This window comes from Lagopus leucura, unplaced genomic scaffold (genome assembly GCF_019238085.1).
Source record: "Lagopus leucura isolate 7727_CA_CO unplaced genomic scaffold, USGS_WTPT01 Super-Scaffold_100036, whole genome shotgun sequence".
Lineage (NCBI taxonomy): Eukaryota > Metazoa > Chordata > Aves > Galliformes > Phasianidae > Lagopus > Lagopus leucura.
Window position 1 is genome coordinate 4,648,264 of NW_024962285.1, and position 19,405 is coordinate 4,667,668.

Genomic DNA, 19,405 nt, shown 5'->3' on the forward strand with positions numbered 1-19,405 from the left:
GTTCCCTCCCATCTCATTCTGCAGGGATTTGGGATTACTGTGCAGAGTGGGGGCTTAGAAAACAGTTCCTAGTTGTCTTGGAGCTACAGACTCGAGCTCTTTCATTCACACTCACGTCCCAGTGCTGAGCAGTAACAGAGAGCGAATTAAGCAATTGAGGCACATTACGGTTCATTCCCATCCCAGACTGCCTCTGGGATGGCTGGGCAATGGGAGCAGGACTGTTTCTGGGCAACCTGTGGGTGCATGGCTGAGGCCTGGAGCTGGCTGGAGGGTGGCATGAGGATGGGGACCAGCTGCTGTGTTGGCAAGGGGTGATCACCCTGCTGTGTTGCTGGCTGCAATGTAAGCTCTGAGCAGAGAGCCAAGAGCTGGCAGCCACTGTTCAAGCTGCCCCATCTGCCTGGTGAGGCTGGTGGTGATAGACAGCACCTGGAAGTGGGCAATGGGCACTGAGATCCCGCTGTCATCACCATCAGCGTGCGGTGTGTGCACAGCAATTTCAGTGCATCAAAGTGTAACACCAAACACCCTCAGCAAAGTGTTAAACATCGAAATCTCCCTGTATGGGCTATCTAGAAGATCCTGGTCAGTGTGCTGCTGGACTTTGATGGGTACTGGCCAGGGAAGAAAGGAGCCGAGTGGCACAGATGAATGGGTACAAGAAAAGCATTCAAGCAAAGCCGCTCTCATCCTCATACGTGTGTCACAGATGGGGAAGATGAAGATGTGGTCACAGAGATGGCCAGCTGAGAGCACCCACTCGGAGCTGGGGCAGGACCAACCCCTGGTGGCCCCCAGCACTTTGCACTCAGTGACCAGGTGGCTGCATGCAGGGAATGCACTTTTTGATCTTAGAGGTCTATTCCCACAGTAACAATTCTGTGATGCTATAATTCCAAGTATCCAGCTGCAGAACCCACAGCACTGTTGTCTTCTGGGGCCTAGTCTCATGCTGTCTTGCTCTGCTTGCACTCATGGCTTTTTCCCTTCCCAATGCTCTCTCCAGTCCTCCTAGGGCAGTGGGTGTGCAGCTGGGTGGTACTCAGCTGATCTCTGGGGTTAAACTGCAGCACTCTTCTCCTTGGCCACAAACTCAGTTCGCCATATGGGCATTTAAAGTGAGGTTTTGTCTACTCCCATTTCCCTGGAACTAGGAGCTTCAAAAATGCTGTGTCTTGCACAGCTCAGCTCTATCAGCATCTGGCTGCCCTGAAGCCAAGCTGCAAGGCAAGTGTGCTCACTGACAAACAGCTCACATAAAGGATGTAGAACAGCTCTGCCATCCTTTCTGGAGTGCCAGCAGCACCTGCAAGTCACTTATGCCCTTCCTTCAAGGTTCTCTAGACCAGTTTAGCACCTGTTGGGCAAACTGGCAAGCGTGCTGCCTGCCATGCAGCCCTACACTGCAGCTGCGTGGCAGCTGGCAAAGGAGAAATGCCCCTGTGGACACCCAGCACACATGCCTTCAGAGAAAGATTTCCAATGGACTGTTTTTAAATGCATGTCGAAATCCTCCTTCCAGTGCCACACAATGACACAATGTCTCAGACACCATTTGTTCCTCTGAAGGAAACGGTATCATCTTGGTACACTTCCCCAAGCATAAACTCACAGCTTGGGCAGGGTGCTGCTGAGGGCAGAACAGCATTCCAATTCTCCTGTATGGGAGAGACAGACTACAGCACAGTGAAGCCCCAGATCCTTGAAATGTGCTCATCAGTGCTCCTCCCGAGATTTGACACCTGCCCACTTCTTCTTTTGCACTAACACATGCCATCACAAGTGTGGGTGAAAACTGAGGCAGGAATTACAGAGGGCAGGAGAACTTCCCCCTGCTGGAGGAGGCTCTGGAGAAACACTGCTCTCTACAACCACCTGCAAGGAGATTGTGGTGAGGTGGCGGTCGGCCTCTGCTCCCAGGTAACAGTGATGGGATGATGCGACGGCCTCAAGTTGTGCCAGGGAAGGGTCAGGTTGGATGTTCTCAGGAAAAACTTCTCAGACAAGGTGATCAAGCACTGACAAATGCTGGTGGGGTCACTGCCCTTGGATGTGTTCAAGGAACACATGCAGATGTGCAGACTGCCACTGAGGGATGTGGTCAGTGGTACAGTGAGGGTGGGCTGGGTTTGACTTGGGGAGCTTAGGGTCTTTTCCAACCTCAACAATTCCACGGTGCTGTGATTCTGGATGAAAGCTGAGAGCTCCAGTACAGAGCTGAGGGGCCATTCTCACACTCACCAAAAGCACCAGCATTCACCTGCCCCGCTTACAGGCACTCGTGACACCAGCGCCTGGAGGCCTGTCCTTCCCAAGTGAAAGGCACACACCACTGTCACTGCTTCTCTTTAATAGCTACAGCGCAGTTCCCTTGCTGCAGACACTGTTGACTCCTCAGCTGCAGAGCAGGGGCGCAGGACCCACCTGCCTGCTCCGCCAGGCCGGCCCCTGATGCTGCATCCTTCATGGAGACCTGGTGGCGATGCAGGCGCAGCCCTCACAGCAGCAGCTCGTGGGGCATGGCCTCGCCTCGCAGGCCGGCCAGCAGGTTGTCAGCAGCCAGCACTGCCATGGTGCTCCGTGTAGCATAGGTGGCACTCCCAATGTGCGGCAGGATCACTGTGGGCAAAGAAAGGGTCACGGCGTGGCCGCATGCTCACTGCCCTCATGCTGCTTCCCACTGCCCCAGGGGTGTGCAAGCAGAGGGCACTCCATTAGCTGCTTTGATGGAGCTGGCAGTGAGCATGCTGCTGCCACACACATCTGACAAACAAAACTAACTCATCTACGGGTGAAGGCCAGCAGGCAGCAGCGCTCCTCCTTTCTGTATTCAGATGTGGTACTCAGCTTCCTGCACATAATTTGTGGCAGATGACAGAGAAACATGCAGAAATTCTCACTCTGCGGCCTCACTACTGAGCATCTCCACTTTCCTACAGGTACAAACCAATGCATACGGGGGCAGAAGCCCGAGAACAGTTCAGAATATCGGGACCTGCAGGCTCCTGGGTATGCAGGAAAGGTACGTGTGATGGCAAACAGCCCCTACAGACTGCAGAGCTATGGCACAGTCAGGGCAGGGACTTTTATCCACCTGTGTGACAAAGCTCAGAGACAGAAAAAAGCTGTGTGACAGAAACACAGGATGGGTGAGAGCAGCAGGGACCTCTGGGCCATCTGTCCCAACCCCTGCTGCAGCACAGACTCCCAGGGCAGGTTGTCCAGGCCCACATCCAGGCAGCTTTTGGTGATCTCTGGGGACGGAGACCTCCACAACCCCTCTGGGCAACCTGTGCCACTGCTCTGTCACCAGCAAAACACAGCCCACTCCTTTTAGTGGGAGTGGTAAGAAACATGCCAAAGTTGCTTTAATGGCACATGATTAGAACAGTAGCAATGACTGGGTTCTTGCTCAAGTTAGAGAAAAGCCTGCACTGCAATCTCTGTCCGTTTTATAACAGTCAGCACCTTAGGGGATGTAGAAACACAAATACCTGACACAGTGCTGAGTGTGGGAGGTGGGAATTGGGCTCTGCCCCCAGATAACAATGACAAGATGAGGGGTGGTGGCTTCAAGTTGTGCCAAGGGAGGTTCAGGTTGGATATTAGGACAAACTTCTCAGAAACTAATGGAACAGGCTGCTGAGGGAGGCGGTAGAGTCACCTTCCCTGCAAGTGTTCAAAATGGAGATGTGGGACTGAGTGATACGGCTTGGTGGGGATGGGTTGATGGTTGGACATGGTAATCTTAGTGGTCTTTTCCAACCTTAATGACTGTGCGATTCTGTTATTTCAGAAATGGACATCCAGACATGGGCATGTCCACATTTTCTTCCTGACCTCCCAAAAATTTGTTTACTGAAGAGATTTTTCCTCATCCAAAAATGTCCTTCCTTGACAGAGGCATCTTGCTGCCTTCTGAACCCTCACACAGAATATTGGTCCTTCAGATGAAGGCATACACACAGGGTTTCAGGTTTAGGCTGCAGCATGACCAAACCAAGCACTTGGGTGCACAACAGGATGTTGTCCATTGGCTCGGAGCAGAGCAGGTTGACTGGGTGAAGCACTGACAGCTAGGTAGAAACAAGCACCCTGCCATGCTAACAGCAACAAAGCTGGAAAAAAACAGAGTTACTCTGTGCTTAGAAACCATTCTTTCCTCTCTGTTCCATTTCTGCCTGTTTTCTGCCTCTAGGTCTGCCTTGCCTGTAACTGAGAGCAGCACCTGCTCGTATTAAATTCCTTTATGAATTTCAGCCCAGCTCATGGAATGCATTTGAAAAAGGTTAAAAGACACGCCAATCTCAATTGCTTTCTGGACTACTGAAATATCTCCCTAGCTTATTTTAGATTGCATTGATGAGGTCTTTAACAGCTCTCCACAGTGCACAACTGCTACCTAGAAGCTGCTTAAATACATGATTTTCCTTTCTGCCACAAACACTGAAGCTCTTGTTCACCATCTTCAAGCCCCAAGGAAATCAGCCAGCAGGTCCTCCGCCTTGACAGCAGAGGTGGCTCCCCAAGCAGGAGGAGGCAGGGCAGGGCCAGGGTGGCCAAACACATCACTTACCACAGTTCCTGAGTTTGAGCAGAGGGTGATCAGTGGGCAGCGGCTCCGGCGTTGTGACATCCAGGCCTGCAGCCGCAATTTGGCCACTGACCAATGCATCATACAAATCTTCCTGGTTCACCACAGCCCCTCTGGAAAAAAACAGGGAGATGGGCTCGCACAGCTCCCACATGGTCAAGCAAGTCCCTGCGGTCATCTGCACTTCCATCCACTGGGGCTGGACACGGGGCCCTGGGCAGGCACAGCGCCTGTCCCCCACAGTCAACTCGTCCTGACTCTGTCTGGATCCCAGAGCCCTCACAAAGGAGGGGGTGGGCTGCAGGGTGGGCAAACGGCCCTTCTGGCTGCAGCACGCTGACTGCACACGCTGCCTGGCCTCACAAGGTGCACCCTCAGCTGGCTCAGCCACCACAGCCACAAGCAGGCTGCCACAAGACGGGGCTGCTGTCACCTGCTCGTGTTGATGAACACAGAGGTCTTCTTCATCTTGCTGAAGAAATTCTTGTTGCACATTCCCTGGGTGTCGGGAGTCAAAGCACACGTCACGATGATGAAGTCCGACTCCTGGGCCAGCTTTGTGACTGGGACTGGGAGGAGAAACACAGATCACAGCTCTGCTCACAGCCATCACCAGGATGCCTCTGCAGCCCTTCTAACACATAAGGAACACCAGGAGAGAACGCTGCCCTGCAAAAGCTGTGCCAACCTTTTTCTCCAGATGGAGAGACACAGGTCAGGCAGACATGAAATGAACTGCACAGAGATGCTGCTACAGATACAATTATGGTGCTTTGTTTTTACATCAAAATTTATCCAAAGGGAAATCTAACAACTTCAGATGTCTGTCCCAAAGGTGAGCTCAGACTGTTTTTCATGTTCACACAACAAAGTACTGCCATGACAGTTTATACCAACACTAAATCTCTTTCCACATTACAAGCTCTGACTCATGCAACTTCCACTCTTGGGCCAGAGAGCAACAGCTTCCTCTTAGCAGTGGAAAACACAAGGAGCAGAACAAGGTCTAGCAATGACCATGCAACAAGATTACAAACTGGAAATGTGCGAGCTTTGGACTGAAAAATTAGCACTTGATGCAGGACTTGGGACTCCAGCAGGCCTGCAGAGAGGTCCTGTGTGCCAGCTGAGGTACTCCAGGATCTGCTGGACCGTCACATCCACTTTAGAGCAACAAGTTAAGGACTGTGTTTGTTTCCAGCAAACCATCCGCCATCAGCAACCAACAATGATCAGTCCCTGCCCACCCTCCCTGATGGGGCACACTGCAGTATCTCACAGGGTCAACCGTCAGCCTTCTCTAGTACCTTTGCAGCGGTTCAGCCCAGATATACTGAGCACTCTGCTGAGCACTGACACCCCCTGTGACTCATGTGCTCCAGGTGGCATCTCCAAGCTGTATCAGACATGCTGCTTCCTGCCCTGCAGTTGAGGACTGTTGGTTTCATTCATTTTTCTTACCAAACTCAGCTTGAAACTCTGCAGCATTCTCTGGTTTCGGCTGACTTCCAGTGTACAAGAAGTTCTTGACCCCAAATGGCTTCAGACGGCGGGCAACTGCCTGCCCTAGAAACGAGAAAGAAAATGCTGTGCACCCTTCAGCATGCAGATGGTTTAGCTGCAAGCCAAGCAGCTCGTGGAACACAAATCTTGCCCAAGGGTCTCTGCAGTGTGCCTAGTCAGGACTGCTCCTGTGAGGCTGCTTTGTGTGGTACATGTTGTTGTGGGGTGGATGCCTTCTGCAGCTCCTCAAGGGAGCGAATGCTCAGCCCTAGGATATCAAACCTGAAGCCACTTTAGGCAGCAAGCCAAAACGTGAGGAAAGAAAGAGCAATCTGCTGACAAAGTGAACAGCTGAACGGGTCCTGTACTTTGTCAAGCTTTCTGTTTGCTTAACTGAAAACCAAGAGGCCAATGTCCAGTTTGCTGTAGCATTTGGGTATGGTGGATGCATGTGAATGAGTAAAAAGCTTTAAGAGTCATGCCTGATGGATCAAGAGCTGCTCAGAGTGGCTCCACCAAGCCTTCCTTGCTGTTCTAAGATTCCAAATAAGTGAGCACAGGGAATAAACCTTGGCTGAAACTCTGAAAGCAGCCTGATGTCAGCAGGGGCACACACCTGGTGCAGGACACACGCTTACCTATTCTTCCCAGACCTATGATGCCCACCGTACTTCCAGACAGTCCATAGCCACACATCCACAAGGGCTTCCAGGTTGTCCAGCCACCGCTAGTGGAGAGAGTGAGAAGGAAACTGATGTTAATAAACCAGCAGTGGAAGACCTGCCTCAAAACACAGGACTTGGGCAAGAAAATCATGAACCACAACAGTGTAGAAGGCGAACTTGACCGCCACTGGCGGGTGATGTGCACCCTGCTTCAAGCCCGTGGTCTGCAAGAGTCTGCTCTAACTGCAAGTATGCAGCAGCAGCCTCAGGGCTGGCTGAAATGACGCTGCTGAGCACAGCCCTGGGACAACTGCTGGGCAGTCAGCTCTGGCCACATCCCCAGGAGCCCAGAGAGGACAGAGTGGCTTTCAACCACCGATCACCCATGTATCCACAGCATGCACAGAAGTGCTTGGAGGACACTTCTGCCCCTTTAGCAGCCCTTGAATGCAGGACTGCTGTGGGCTCTGTTACCCTGCACGACTTTCAGTGCCAGCGTGGTGGAGCACCAGCTTCAGCCCCATGTCATGTGTCGGGCTTCAGGCGCATTCTCCCACAGTGCCCGACTCTCTGCAGCCCCGCTCCAGCACACAGCACACACTCACGTCTTCACCTCCGCGACAGCCTCGGGCAGCCGCCGGCACGTGGCAAGAAGCAGAGCCACCGAGAGCTCAGCGGTGGCATCAGTCAGGACGTCAGGGGTGTAACCCACGCGGATCCCCCTGCAAGGAAAGCACCGGGCTCAGCTCTTCCACGTCAACGCTGCCGACTCTAGCATGCAACCTCTGTTCTTCTGGGAAGACCCCCCCCCCCCCCCCCCACAGGAGCGTATGCAGCCGCGGGAGGCCATCCCTCCCGAGCCCTTCCGGCTGGGGCCTCACTGCAGCACAAGGGCACAACCCCCCTCTGGGCTCCAAGCTCTGGGGTGCAGGGGATGGACCGCAGCCCCCCGCCCTCCGTTCCCGGCCGGACAGGGAAGGGCGCAGCGACGAAGCCGCGCGCACCCGACGCGGCCGCACGGCACCGAGGTTACCGCTTCTTGATCTCGTCCAGGGCGAGGTGATCGAACCCCACGGACATGGTGCTGATGACTTTCAGGCTCGGCCCTGCAAAATACCGCCGCTGCAAAACAGCTGCGCACCGACTCCCCCCGCCCAGCCCCGGCCCGGGGCCTCGCACCCACCGGCGGCGTCCAGCACCTCGGCGTCGATGCGGTCGGACAGGAGGCAGAGCAGCCCCTGTTTGCCCGCAACCCCCGCCAGCAGCTCGCGCCGCGGGACGGGCTCCTCCGAGTCCCACTGCTGCACGCGGCACCTGCGGGACGCGGCCGTCAGCGGGGCCGGACTTCATCCAGCATCCCACATTCCCCCGGCCCGGCCCGGCCCGGCCCGGCGCTCACCCCGCCGCCTCCGAGAGGACCCGCATTCCCTCGGCCGGGATCCGCCGCGTCACGAACACCGCCATGGCCCGGCGCATGGCCGCCCCGCAGCGCCACCGCACGGCCCGCGGGGAGCCCGGCAGCACAGGGGGCCGGGCAGAGGGCTAGGAGAGCGAGTGAGCGGGCGGGCTCCTCCCTTCGGCGGTGCGGGAGCCCTCGCTGAGTTTGGTTAAGAGGGCCGTGGCCGGAACTTCCCGTGCAAAACAAATCCCGGGGGGGCAGAAATATCAGACGTTGTGTTTATGTGGTGTGGTGGTTGTGCAAATGCACGTGAGTTCTCTGCTCCCGATTGATGGCAGAGCCCGCGGAGAGGAGCAGGTAACTGTTAGGAGCCCTCCGACCCGCGGCAGGGCCATCACACCATCGCATCACAAAAGGTCACTGCGAAGCCGGGCTGCCTGCGACGAGCACGCGGAAAGGCTGTGCAGAGCTGCCCGGCTGCGGGAGCTGTGGCAGATCTGCGGTGCAGATGGCTTGGTGAGCAGGGTAAGCAGATGGAGGAACAGACTAGGCATGCAGACACACTCACGCACGTGTCTATCTGTACGTGGCCTTGGGCTCCATTAGGCTCTCCTCAAATCCCTTGCTGCCTCCACGAGCCCGAGTGTGCTCTCTGGAAGCTCTGAGGCTGCCACCAGCTGCTGCCCACTGGAGCAGTGAGCTCTGTCTTTGCTGCCACAGTGATGGTGATGATGTCCTTCACGCAGGAGGGACTCCTGGAGCTGCTGTAGGATGTGCAGTACCACCCGGCACCACCCCCAGACAGCACCGCCTGGTGCAGTGGGATGCTGTGTCACCAGCGTTAGATGATGACAACCTGTGCTGCTCTTGGTGGGCCTGGGTGCATCCCTGTGCCACTTTGCTGCTCTCATCCAGCCCTCCCCACACCCAGGTTGCCTGCTGGGCTGCATCTTCCTCGCTTTTCAGCTCCCGAGCCTGTGTGCAAGCACAGCTCTGTGATACAGGAGGCACAGCGGGGCTGTGGGGTGGACCCAGCCAGTACCTGTGTCTCCTAGCTGAGCACACCCAGCTCACAGCAGGACTGGAATTACTGGCTGAGCAGAACAGATGGCTCCACCTGCAGCCCCAGCGTTCATCTCCTACTTCCCCTGCCCAGATGCCTGAAGCGCTCAGGACACTCCAGTCTGACACACAGCCTGCACAGCAGGGCTGACCCGCTGCCTGCTGCCTGCGTGGAGGAGGATTGCTGCCACTGGCAGGGCTTCTGCCCTCCATCACCACACTGGAGATACGGGCTGTCACTGCCTGATGGAGGCTTAGCGAGAGAGCTGGAGAGAGCCGGAGTGTGCAGCTGTCTGATCTCAATGGCTGTTTTGTAGTAAACCCAGAGAGCAGAGACTCGCAGTGCTTTTCTCTGGCACAAATCATCTGTGCTGTGTGAGCTATCAGCTTATCTAACAAGTCTGTATTCTGCCGGTGGGATTTTCCTTTATCACAATGCACGCCTGCTCCTGCCGTCAGCATGCTGTCAGATTAGGCCAGCAGAGGCCATTGTACTTTTTCATAATTGCTTGAAATTTCATTGTGCCATGTGGAGCTGAGTTATCATTAGCACTGACATCTCCCTCTCTTATCAGGGAGAATTCATGTCAGCATGTGTGCTGTCCAGCATAGCCCTGCACTGCCGCTGCTGCAGGGTGCTGGATCCTTTCCCTTTCCCCTCTGGCCACCCCGTCCTGCTGCTGGAGGTGGTGCATGGCTGCTTTGGGGTGCTGTGGGCAGCTACTGAAAATAACAAAATTTTGGCCAGGTCATTCCATACATATGGAATGAAAAGTTTCACATATATATATGCAAAACTACAAAGGCTGTAAATGGAAGAGTTCTGGAATTGGCTTTTTGCCTGATTAAACTGCAAAAACATACAGGTCCTGCTGAAATGCTGCTGGGTCCGGCTGTCCTGCCCAGCACGCGCAGTGCAGGATGCATAGAATGCAGTTCTGTGCACATCCCTCAGAAGAGCTCTGCAGGGCACTGCAGCCCAGGGTTGCTCCCACTGCTGTGTCCCACCAGCACTGCCCACCAGGCCATCCTGCACAGCCCAGCACTCTGGCTCTCTGTGTGACCACCTGCTGCCTGCTGGAGGATGCACCATGCGGCCATAAGCAGTGCAGGAACCCTTTCCTCTCCTTGGTTTTACCCAGATGCCATTCAGCCCAGTGTGTCATTATTCCTGTCCCATGAGACAACCTGGACAGAGGTTCCCAGTCTCTTCTTCCTGCTTTTACAGCAGTATTGCACACAGGTGTGTCTGCATGTACACACCTGCTGCAGCCGGCGTCCTGCCTGCACCTGGGCACCTGATGGGTGCAGTCCTCTCTCCCTGCCAGTTCTGTGTTGGACAGTTGCACCTCAGGAAGGCTCTGAAGCAAAACTTTTCTGAGAGGTAAAATGAGAGAGAGGTGGATGCCAACTCCTTTCCTGAGCTGTGCTGGTGGACAGAGCAATGAGCACTGTGCAGCACTGCCCACCGGCAGCAGGATGCGTGGTCTTGCTCCATTCTGCCTCACTGTAGGGCCAGAGCTGTTGCTTACAGGGCTGCACCATCCACCTTCTCTGGTAGCAAAGGGGATGAGCTCGGGATGCCAGCAGCTTGCTCTGTGAGTAGTAAGCAGAAGGGTCACGAGGACCGCTCCGCTTGACATCGCGGCTGTGAGAAGGGTCAGAAAATCAAAGCCTGTGGGTTAATTTGCTATGCAGCTGCCTCTGGCACTGCTGGCCCTTTGTCCTTTGGTTGCCAGGTAGGTTGAGGGTTTTGCAGAGCTCCCCGGGGTGCTGCAGGCCTTGTAGGGACCCCTCGTAGGGGTGAGGCACAGGGTGAGGGCCCACAGAGGTGGGCTGGGAGAAAGAGCTCTTTGTGCTGTTGCTCCTTCCTGACACCGTCATCATCTCTGGTGGTGGATCCTCGCTGGGTCACTCCACCAAACACCTCCTGGCTCCCCGGGACCGGGATGCTCATTTTGCAGCACAGGGGAGCACATCACCCCCTCACCAGACCAAGGCTGGGCTTCACCTGCCCTGCAAGCCCCCATCCAGTCTCTGTCTGAGCATTCCCTGCTGCCGTCCTGACCCCTGGCACTCAGCAGAGGGAATCCTCTCCTCCATCAGTAAGAATCCATCCATGTGCCAGGGCCGGTTACCTGCGGCAGGGCTGGGGAGAGGAACTTGACGCAGCGCAGGAAACAGGCTGCTGCTGACAATGGAGCAAAGAGAGAGCAGCAGGCAGATGGCGTGAATATTAGTGCATGGAAATGACGAACACTCTGAGAATTTCCCAGCGCACTCCTGGCTGGCTTGGGCCCGCTTTTATAATTAATTTATGGAAAGCACCTAAGTTGGGAATAAACACCATCTCACAAATCCCTCCTAATCTCCGCCTGTATTTTGGAGCGATACCCTGAAGGTATAGTTTCTTACAATGATTAAACTGTTTTCCTTTTCAGAATTAAAAAGGGCTTTTTTTTCATGCGATTGAACAGAGCATTAGTTGTCAGGACCAAACGCAGACCTGTTTTAGATGCAGTCCATTGTTGTGAATGCCCGGATGGGGTATTTCTCCCCCGGGCTGCCGGATGCCAAATCTGTCACTGTTTCCATTTTGGATTCATGTATTTTAAAGCAAAATGTGATTTGATGCGTTGCCAGTCACCTGATGGCTCAGAAGCACTCTGGCATTAGCATAAATCTGGGAACTTCCTTTAGAAAAGAGATGTAATTTTCATTGAGCTGTTGCTTCTCATTGGTGATGGAAGCAAAACCCCCTCCCTGGGGCAGGATGTGCAGAACATGCCTGGGAAGGTGTCTGCAATGAGGATGTGGGACGCGTGCATGCCACTGGGTCTCTGGGCTCATGCAGGCACTGCAGCACGCTGTTCCATGCTGCCCTGTGTGCCAGAGGAAGCCTGCAAAGACCCGGGCTCAGCTCTGCATTTGGCTGCTGCCTGCAGAGAGGCTCCCACCACAAGCCTGAGGGGCTTCTGATGGCTGCAGCCATGGGCAGACCAGGGCATCTGCATGGAGCTGGGAGCTGGGGCTCCTCTGGCAGTGAGGTCCAGGCAGCATCTGTGGGCATGGGGTGGGCCCTGCAGGGAAGGAGAGGCCCTTTTTTTACGTGCCTTATCAAGTCCTGACACAGAAATCAAGGTAGGAATTATGCTGGGCACAACCTGTCCCTCTGATTTGGCCTCTGTGGCTCAGTCGTGCACAGGGGAAGCCTTTTCCTTGTTCCCTCCAGCACCATCTCCTTGTAATGGCTAATGGAAAAACACTGCAGCGGCGCAAGATCCTCTTACTCTCATAAACACAATGACAAGGCTAATCTGCAGCAGGAGCGGGTGCCCAGCCGCACGTCTCGGCTGAGTGCCTCCCTTGGATGTGCTTTGAGTCGGGCAGGTGTCAGAGCAGGAGGCAGCCGGGAGCAAAGCCCAGGCCTGGGTGCCCACTCCGTGCTGCCGCCTGTGTGCGCTCGGCTATGGCCTTGCAGGAGCCCAGCGGCTCTCTTCTATGTGTAGGAGTGCTGGGTTTTAAGGTGCCTTTTCTTTTGCTTTGGGAAAAAGAGAGCACGATGAAGATCAGGTGTGGCCTTTGCATCTGGAACATCACAGCCGTAATAAAATGCTCTGGAAAGTGTTTCACTCCTACAAAGTAAGAAACGGTTTTGAATACTTTGCCCCATTAATTGCATGTTAGTTAAATGCGTGTTTTTATAGCATGGATTTTCGCCCATGTGCAGTTCACTAACCTGCATGTTTAAATATGCATTATACCCTTTAATGCATAGTAATTATTAGGTAGAAAAAGATGTTTTCTGGGCTCAAAAGGCAACAGAAGGAGGTGATGGCAGGGTGCTGCACCGGCCCTGCCTGCACCGGGACAAGTGGTGAGTGCCTTTCCGTCAGGGTGACCGTGTTGTGTTCAGCAAAAGCTTAAATCTGATCAGGCATGGGAAGCAGTACCACCAGCATTTGGGATAGAGCAGGCCGTTCCTGCCATGGCTTCAGTGCTCCAGCAGGCTGTGCCTTTCCCAGTCTCCAGCCACCAAGGCAGCCACGAGCCTGCTTCTCCCACAGCGTGGAGGGGGCAGCCAGCGTGCGCGCAGCGTCCTCCACAGCTGCTGTGCCTCACAGTCTGGAATCCAAAGGATCTCCACATGGCAGCGCCTGGGGGAGTGCAGGAGAGGCAGGAGGGAGCGGCACTGCAGGGCGTTCTCTGGGGCACCAACATTTAGCGTTGTGTGGGTGATATGTCTGCTCTCGTTCCTCTTGGGAAGACCTGCCTTGATGGCCTTCCTGACAGAACAGCCAGAGGTCCAGGTGACTGCAAGCCACCGCATGAGCTCAGCTGCCTCAGTCCGGAAGCAATACAGTCATGGAATGGTTTGATTGAAAGGGATCCTTAAAGATCACCTAGCTTTGAACTCCTGCCATGGGCAGGGACACCTTCCGCTAGACCAGGCTGCACAAAGCCCTGTGCAACCCGACCTGGAGCCCATTTAATAAAGAGACTCTCTGGGCAGCCTCTGGACCTCACACTTACGCTGACTTTTTTCCTCACATCCAATCTGAAACTATCCTCTTCAGTTTAAAACCGTCACTCTCTGTCTTGTCATTACAGATCCTGGTAAACAGGCATTCTTCAACTATCTTACAAACCTCCTTTCCACACTGAAAGGCCACAGTGAAGTCCCCCCAGAGCCTTCCCTTTTCCAGGCTGAACAAATCTCGCTCCCTCAGCTTTTCTCTGCAGGACAAATATTGAATGGTATTGGTCCCAACACAGACCCTCGAGTGACAGCACTTGTTACTGCTTTCCATTTGGATGCTGAACCTCCGACTCATTGGATGCAGCCATCTAGTGAATTCCTGATCCATCTTACAGTCTATCAATTAAAATAATCTCTCTCCCATCTAAATACATGAATATTGCAGGAGACCACATAAAAGGTCTTGCAGAAGCTGGGGTAGATGACAACCAGCTCTTCACTTTCCCACTGATGCAGTCAGCCCATCGTGGAAGGCCGGTATATGAATCAGGCATGATTTGCCCTTTGTGAAGCCATGCTGGCCCTCTCTAACCATCTCTCTGTCTTTCATGTGCCTTAGCATGACTTCCAGAAGGATCTGCTGTGTGATCTTACCAGGCACTGCTTTAGTCTGGCTGTAGTTGCCAGGACCTTCCCTAGGAGCCTGTTACAAATATCTGTGATACTCCCTTTTCACCCTGCACTGGAGACTTCACCTGGCGGCTCTGAGTTCTCAGATATGAAGGGGAGAGGTTCAGCAGCTACATCCGCCAGTTTGCTCAGGACCCTAGGATGTACCTTGCTGGATGCCATGGAACGTTGTGAGTTCAGGTTCCTGAGGCATTTTTTGAATCTCATCTTCTCTTGCAATGCGATTCTTGTGTTGGTTCTCATCCCTCACGGGATGGGATGGGCAGCCATCCCTGGTGCCTTTTGTTTTGAAAGGCTTTGGGGCAGGAGGTCCTGCACCCTTTGCCTGCTGAGGGCTAGGGCAGCTTTCCTGGACCCAGAGGGAAGGGGGCATGAGCCCCACACGCGGGGATTCCTGCGGGATGTCCCAGCAGCAGGGTCCAGAGGCAGGAGTGCAGCAGCTCCGCTCGGGTTTGGTGCTGCTTTCAGCAGTTGGTCTGGCTGCGGGCTTGTCAGAAACAATGCACTTACTGTACTGTACCAGATTGTACATCTCTGGGTTAATTGTAAAACTATAATACAAAGGACGTTAGGGGTTTGCTGGAGTTAAATTTTAATAGCAAGCCAGCACCCCTTTAATGACATTTTATACATTTAAATTGGGCATGATCCCTTTGGGAACAGTAATTGTATTCATAGAGATTATGTCTAATTTGAATATAAAAACACCACTAAAAAGATATTGGATTTGCTATTTTTCACTTGCAGGAGCTTTGGATTCCAATCTTCCCAACTGACTGGAATGCAGTGGATTAAAAAAAAAAAAAAGTTAAGGAGAAATAAAAGCCAACAACTCTCATCAAGCACCATCCGTTGCTCCTTGGCACTCTCCACACAGACAGAGGCGTTTGCCTGTTTCCTTCAGCAGAGGAGGTGTCTGTCATCAGGCCTTTCACCTCCCCATCTTCTGGCTGAGCTGCTGCCTCCTGGCAGGTGTCTGGCACCGGTACATCCATCGGGCAGTGCCAACAAACGGCCATAGGCTCAACACTTTGAAGCAGATTCCTGACAGTTCAGTCAAATTGTCAAGGTAGTTTGGGGAGGGTTAGGATTGGGTTGGTTCAGAGTTAGGTTTTGGGTAAGGGTTAGAATTACATTTAGAATTAGGGTTGGATTAGGATTGGGTTTGAGTAAGGGGGCTATTGTTAGAGTTAGGGCTCACTCCCCCTAGGAAAAGGCAGGGAACCCTGCCGACCCCTTGTTTTGTGAGAGCAGACTGTCTCACTTGTCTTTTCTTACTACTGCAGACTCACAGATTTAAAATCTACTTATGCTGAGGTCACTGCCCACCATAAGCAAAGCAGACTTGCACACAACCAGCCCCAAGGGGAGGGCACACAGGTGCACCTGGGTGGCTTCTGCAGGCTGCTTCCATAGATCTCTGTCATTCTTGCTCCCAGAGGGTGCTGCTCCCAGAGAGCTGTCTGTCTGCTATGCAGTCCACGCCATCAGATTGCTGCGTGGGGATGCTGAGCCATGTCTGTGCATGCCCCTGTTCTGGGTGACCCTTGCTGTGCAGAGCACATGCTTGCCCTGCTCAGTGCTGCGGGAGCTGCTGGAGGAGGAGGGCAGTGGGCTCACCAGGGAGGTGTGCCAACGGAACACAGCCCCACTCCCACCAAGAGACACGAATGGGCCAGCAGGGTTTCACCCCCCCTTGGGTCCTTGCAAAGGCTCTGAGCGCAGCTTGTTACTGGAGCACAGCGCTGTGATGTTGCTAAGTTAGCACAGCGGATTCTGTTCCACCCTCCCCGAGCAGGGGACATTCCCTTCAGCACAGCGGAGGTGATAACAGTGCTGACACTGACGTGAGCCTCCGCAAGGCTGCAGCCTCATCTCCGAGACAGGATAAACTGTTTGGCCTTCGGACAAGATTATTTCTGTTCGGAACAGGATTGTTATCACTTAATTGAAAATAATTATCCAATGCAAATTGACTTCAAGTTGGCAGGCTGAGTTGAAGAGATTGCACGCTTCCAAGCTGTCCTGAGCAGAGCTGTGCCAGGCTGCACGGGGCAAGGTGAGAGATGGGACTGCCAGTGGAGCTCTGTCTGTACTGCACAGGGTTTTGCCTGTCTGGCCTGCCCTGTGCACCCACCAGGGACACGTGCAGCCCTGTGGCAGGCTCTAGGCACCCTCACTGCGTGCTGTGAGTTCCATCTGCACGGCAGTGCCAACACTGTACCAGAAGGGCTCCGGTGCAACCAGTGTCCCTGGAGACTGATCCCAAGGGTAATGGGGGGGGGTTAATGAGCTGGCACGCTGTCCTTGAGTCTGCACCTGAATTGCTGCATACTTGTGGGTGTCACAGCTGCACCCGTGTCCTGGGAAGGGGGCAGCTGGTGCCACAGGCAGCCTAGTCCTGAGCTGGGGAAATACAGAGCCTTTTCAGCTGGAAGGGACTTCTAAAGGTCATCTAGTCCAGCTCCTCTGCAATGAACAGGGGCATCCACAGGTCCATCGGGAGCTCAAAGCCCCATCCAGCCTGATCTGCAGTGCCTCCAGGGGTGGAGCTTCTACCACATCTCTGGGTTCTGAGGTTCCAGTGCCTCACTGTCCTTATTGTACAAAATCCTTCTTCCTTATAGCCAATCTAAATCTCCCCTCCTTAATTTAAAACCATTTCTCCTAGCTCCTTCACAGCAGACCTTGTTGAAGAGTTTGTCCCCTTCTTTCCTTTAGTTCCCCTTTGGAAACCGACAGGCTGCTCTCAGGTCTCCTGGAGAAGACTCCTGAAGTCTTCTCTTCTCCATCTGTACAGCCCCAACTCTCAGCCTGTCCTTGTAGGAGAGGTTTCCATCCCTAGAATAATTTTTGTGGCCCTCCTCTGCACGCACTCCAACAGCTCCATGTCTCTCCTGTGCTGAGGACTCCACATGTGGGTGCAGTGCTGCTGGTGGCTTTGCACATCCTGCTCTTCCCTCCCATGTGTAAGCAGTTGGCCATTGACAGTTCTGCATGTCAGTGTGTTTGCCTGGGAGTTTCCAAGTGTGAGCAGGGCACCCTGCACTGCTCTGCTCTGCACCCTGCACGCCAGGCACGGTGTTTCCACTCGGCATGTTGGGAACCCTGTGCCCGCTCTGCTCATCTTTGACCTCTCCCTTTTCTTTTTTATTTCTGCCTGAATGGGTTCGGATGAGACGAGATCCTCCCTCTGCAGAGGCACGGATCCACTGCAGAATGCCGAGCTTCTGCAGCACCCTTACGTGCTTTGACCTGACTGCTCGGTGCAAGATTAATTAAAAAAATATTTAAACGCAGTTTCATCAGGAGTGCAAAATACTTCTGTGGAAATCTCCATCAGGAGCCAGCAGAAATGAGAGTGTGCTTTACCTGGCAAAGCACAATTAGACAATTAGACAGTCAAATATTGTCCCAGTTAAAGACTATTAATTTTCCTTACATTTGTCATGAATTAATTTTTTTTTTCTGGCTGTATAAACAGTGTTTCATTTATAAATACAACCGCTTCCTTTACACTGAAAAATTAAATTTGCTTTGATAATGAACTGAGGCGCTAATAATCATTTTGCAATGCAAAGAAGTGCAATTACTGCCCGCCGTGCCTCACATCAGCACCGACACAAAGCCAGCCTGTGCTCCGGGCAGCACCTGCTCCACGGGAGCTCAGCACAGTGCTGTGCCTCTTCCGACCCTCACCAAAGCCGTGGGTAACACATCTGAGCTGCAACGCCCATACGGAGGGGCACGGGCTTTGCACAACACGTGCAGGCAAAGCTGTGGGACAAAATGAAGGAGCACAGAGCACAGAAAACACAGCAGTGTCCGCTGCAAAGCTCTGAGCACACAGTGGGAGGAGGAGGAGACAGAGCTGTCTTTGGTCGCAGGCCGGTATGGAGGTATCTCCTATAAAGTGGGACCTTCAGAGCCAAGCCCTTTGGAACAGAATAGCAATGCATTCTTACGGGACCTCGTGCTTGGGAAGTCTCAGCTCTCAGGAAGAAAGGTGGAGAACAGCTGCAACGAGAGAAGACCCGTCTGCCCGAGGCAGGGCCAGGAGGGCACAGCAATGCTGCCAGCACAGCCCTGCACTGATGGCAGCTTAGTGGCCTCAGCAATGAATTCTCAAATGTTGGATGCTGTTCCTGCCTGGCGCTTCCTCTGGATGCAGTGTGACGTTGGAGCACATCCCCTTCGTGCCTGTGGCTCAGAGCACTGCTTTGGAGCAGGCATGGCAGCTCCAGGCAGGCATGCAGCACTCTGGCATTGGCAGCCACATTAGGGCAGCTTCCACCACCTGGAATACATCGGTGCTCCCACAGCTACACGCAGTGCTGCTCAGGCATGCCTGATCAGGTGAAATCCCGGGTGATTCTACCACAGTATGTATAAAGGCATGAGCTATTGTGTATGCGTACGTGTCTAATACGTATGCATATCAAATAGATGTAACCATATATTTTAAGCAGACGCTGGTGAAAGGAAGGATTCAAAGAGGAGCCCGCCTATCTGCTCCACTCTTAAAAAAAAATCTTTAATTCTTCCCCAGTGTACACAGGCATCCCACAGAGACTGCACCTCAAATTGAAGCACTCCTTCTTTCCTCAGCCTTGCTGCAAGAAATCATAGACCAAACACTCCCTTCTCCCCTCTTACTCCAGGGACGGCTGCCCCCATTACCAAACAAGACTGCAACCTTTTGATCCATCCATCTTGTCTCTTCCACCCAGCCCAGGCTGAGCTACAGCCACTTATTTATTCACGCAATGTAGGTTTCCTCATGCTGCTTCACCAGTGCACATCAGCTGTGACCTCGAGTCTCTGCCCTCTCCAGGGATAAGCATGTTTTTTAGTCCCAGGCATCTCTGGAGTAAAGAGTGACAGTTCTTTAAAGGAGGGAGTAAATAGCAGGTGGGAGGAATGACAGGCTGAAGCACATTTTAGTTTAATAGGATAGAATGGAGCTTGATGAAAGTAGCCCAGTCTGCAAGTCATCAGGTCCAGGACAG

At 53.6% G+C, this 19,405-nt stretch overlaps 1 protein-coding gene across 1 annotated transcript; it reads right to left on the bottom strand.

The window, feature by feature from the left end:
- Window positions 1-2,336: 2,336 nt before the first annotated feature.
- On the bottom strand, window positions 2,337-8,258 carry GRHPR (glyoxylate and hydroxypyruvate reductase). Its single transcript, XM_042882836.1, has 9 exons — window positions 8,165-8,258; window positions 7,949-8,079; window positions 7,799-7,871; window positions 7,371-7,487; window positions 6,739-6,827; window positions 6,059-6,163; window positions 5,031-5,166; window positions 4,580-4,710; window positions 2,337-2,622 (listed from the first exon to the last, which is right to left on the bottom strand). The coding sequence occupies exons 1-9, from the start codon at window positions 8,239-8,241 to the stop codon at window positions 2,501-2,503; spliced, it is 981 nt and encodes a 326-aa protein (XP_042738770.1). The 5' UTR covers window positions 8,242-8,258; the 3' UTR covers window positions 2,337-2,500.
- Window positions 8,259-19,405: the final 11,147 nt, after the last annotated feature.

Excerpts from the sequence above, each read along its gene's own strand:
- GRHPR (XM_042882836.1), bottom strand. The coding sequence starts at position 8,241 with ATGCGCCGGGCCATGGCGGTGTTCGTGACGCGGCGGATCCCGGCCGAG. Across the intron at positions 8,080-8,164 it reads GTCCTCTCGGAGGCGGCGGG|GTGCCGCGTGCAGCAGTGGG; the intron begins GTGAGCGCCGGG and ends CGCGTCCCGCAG. Across the intron at positions 6,828-7,370 it reads GCTGTCGCGGAGGTGAAGAC|CGGTGGCTGGACAACCTGGA; the intron begins GTGAGTGTGTGC and ends TCTCTCCACTAG.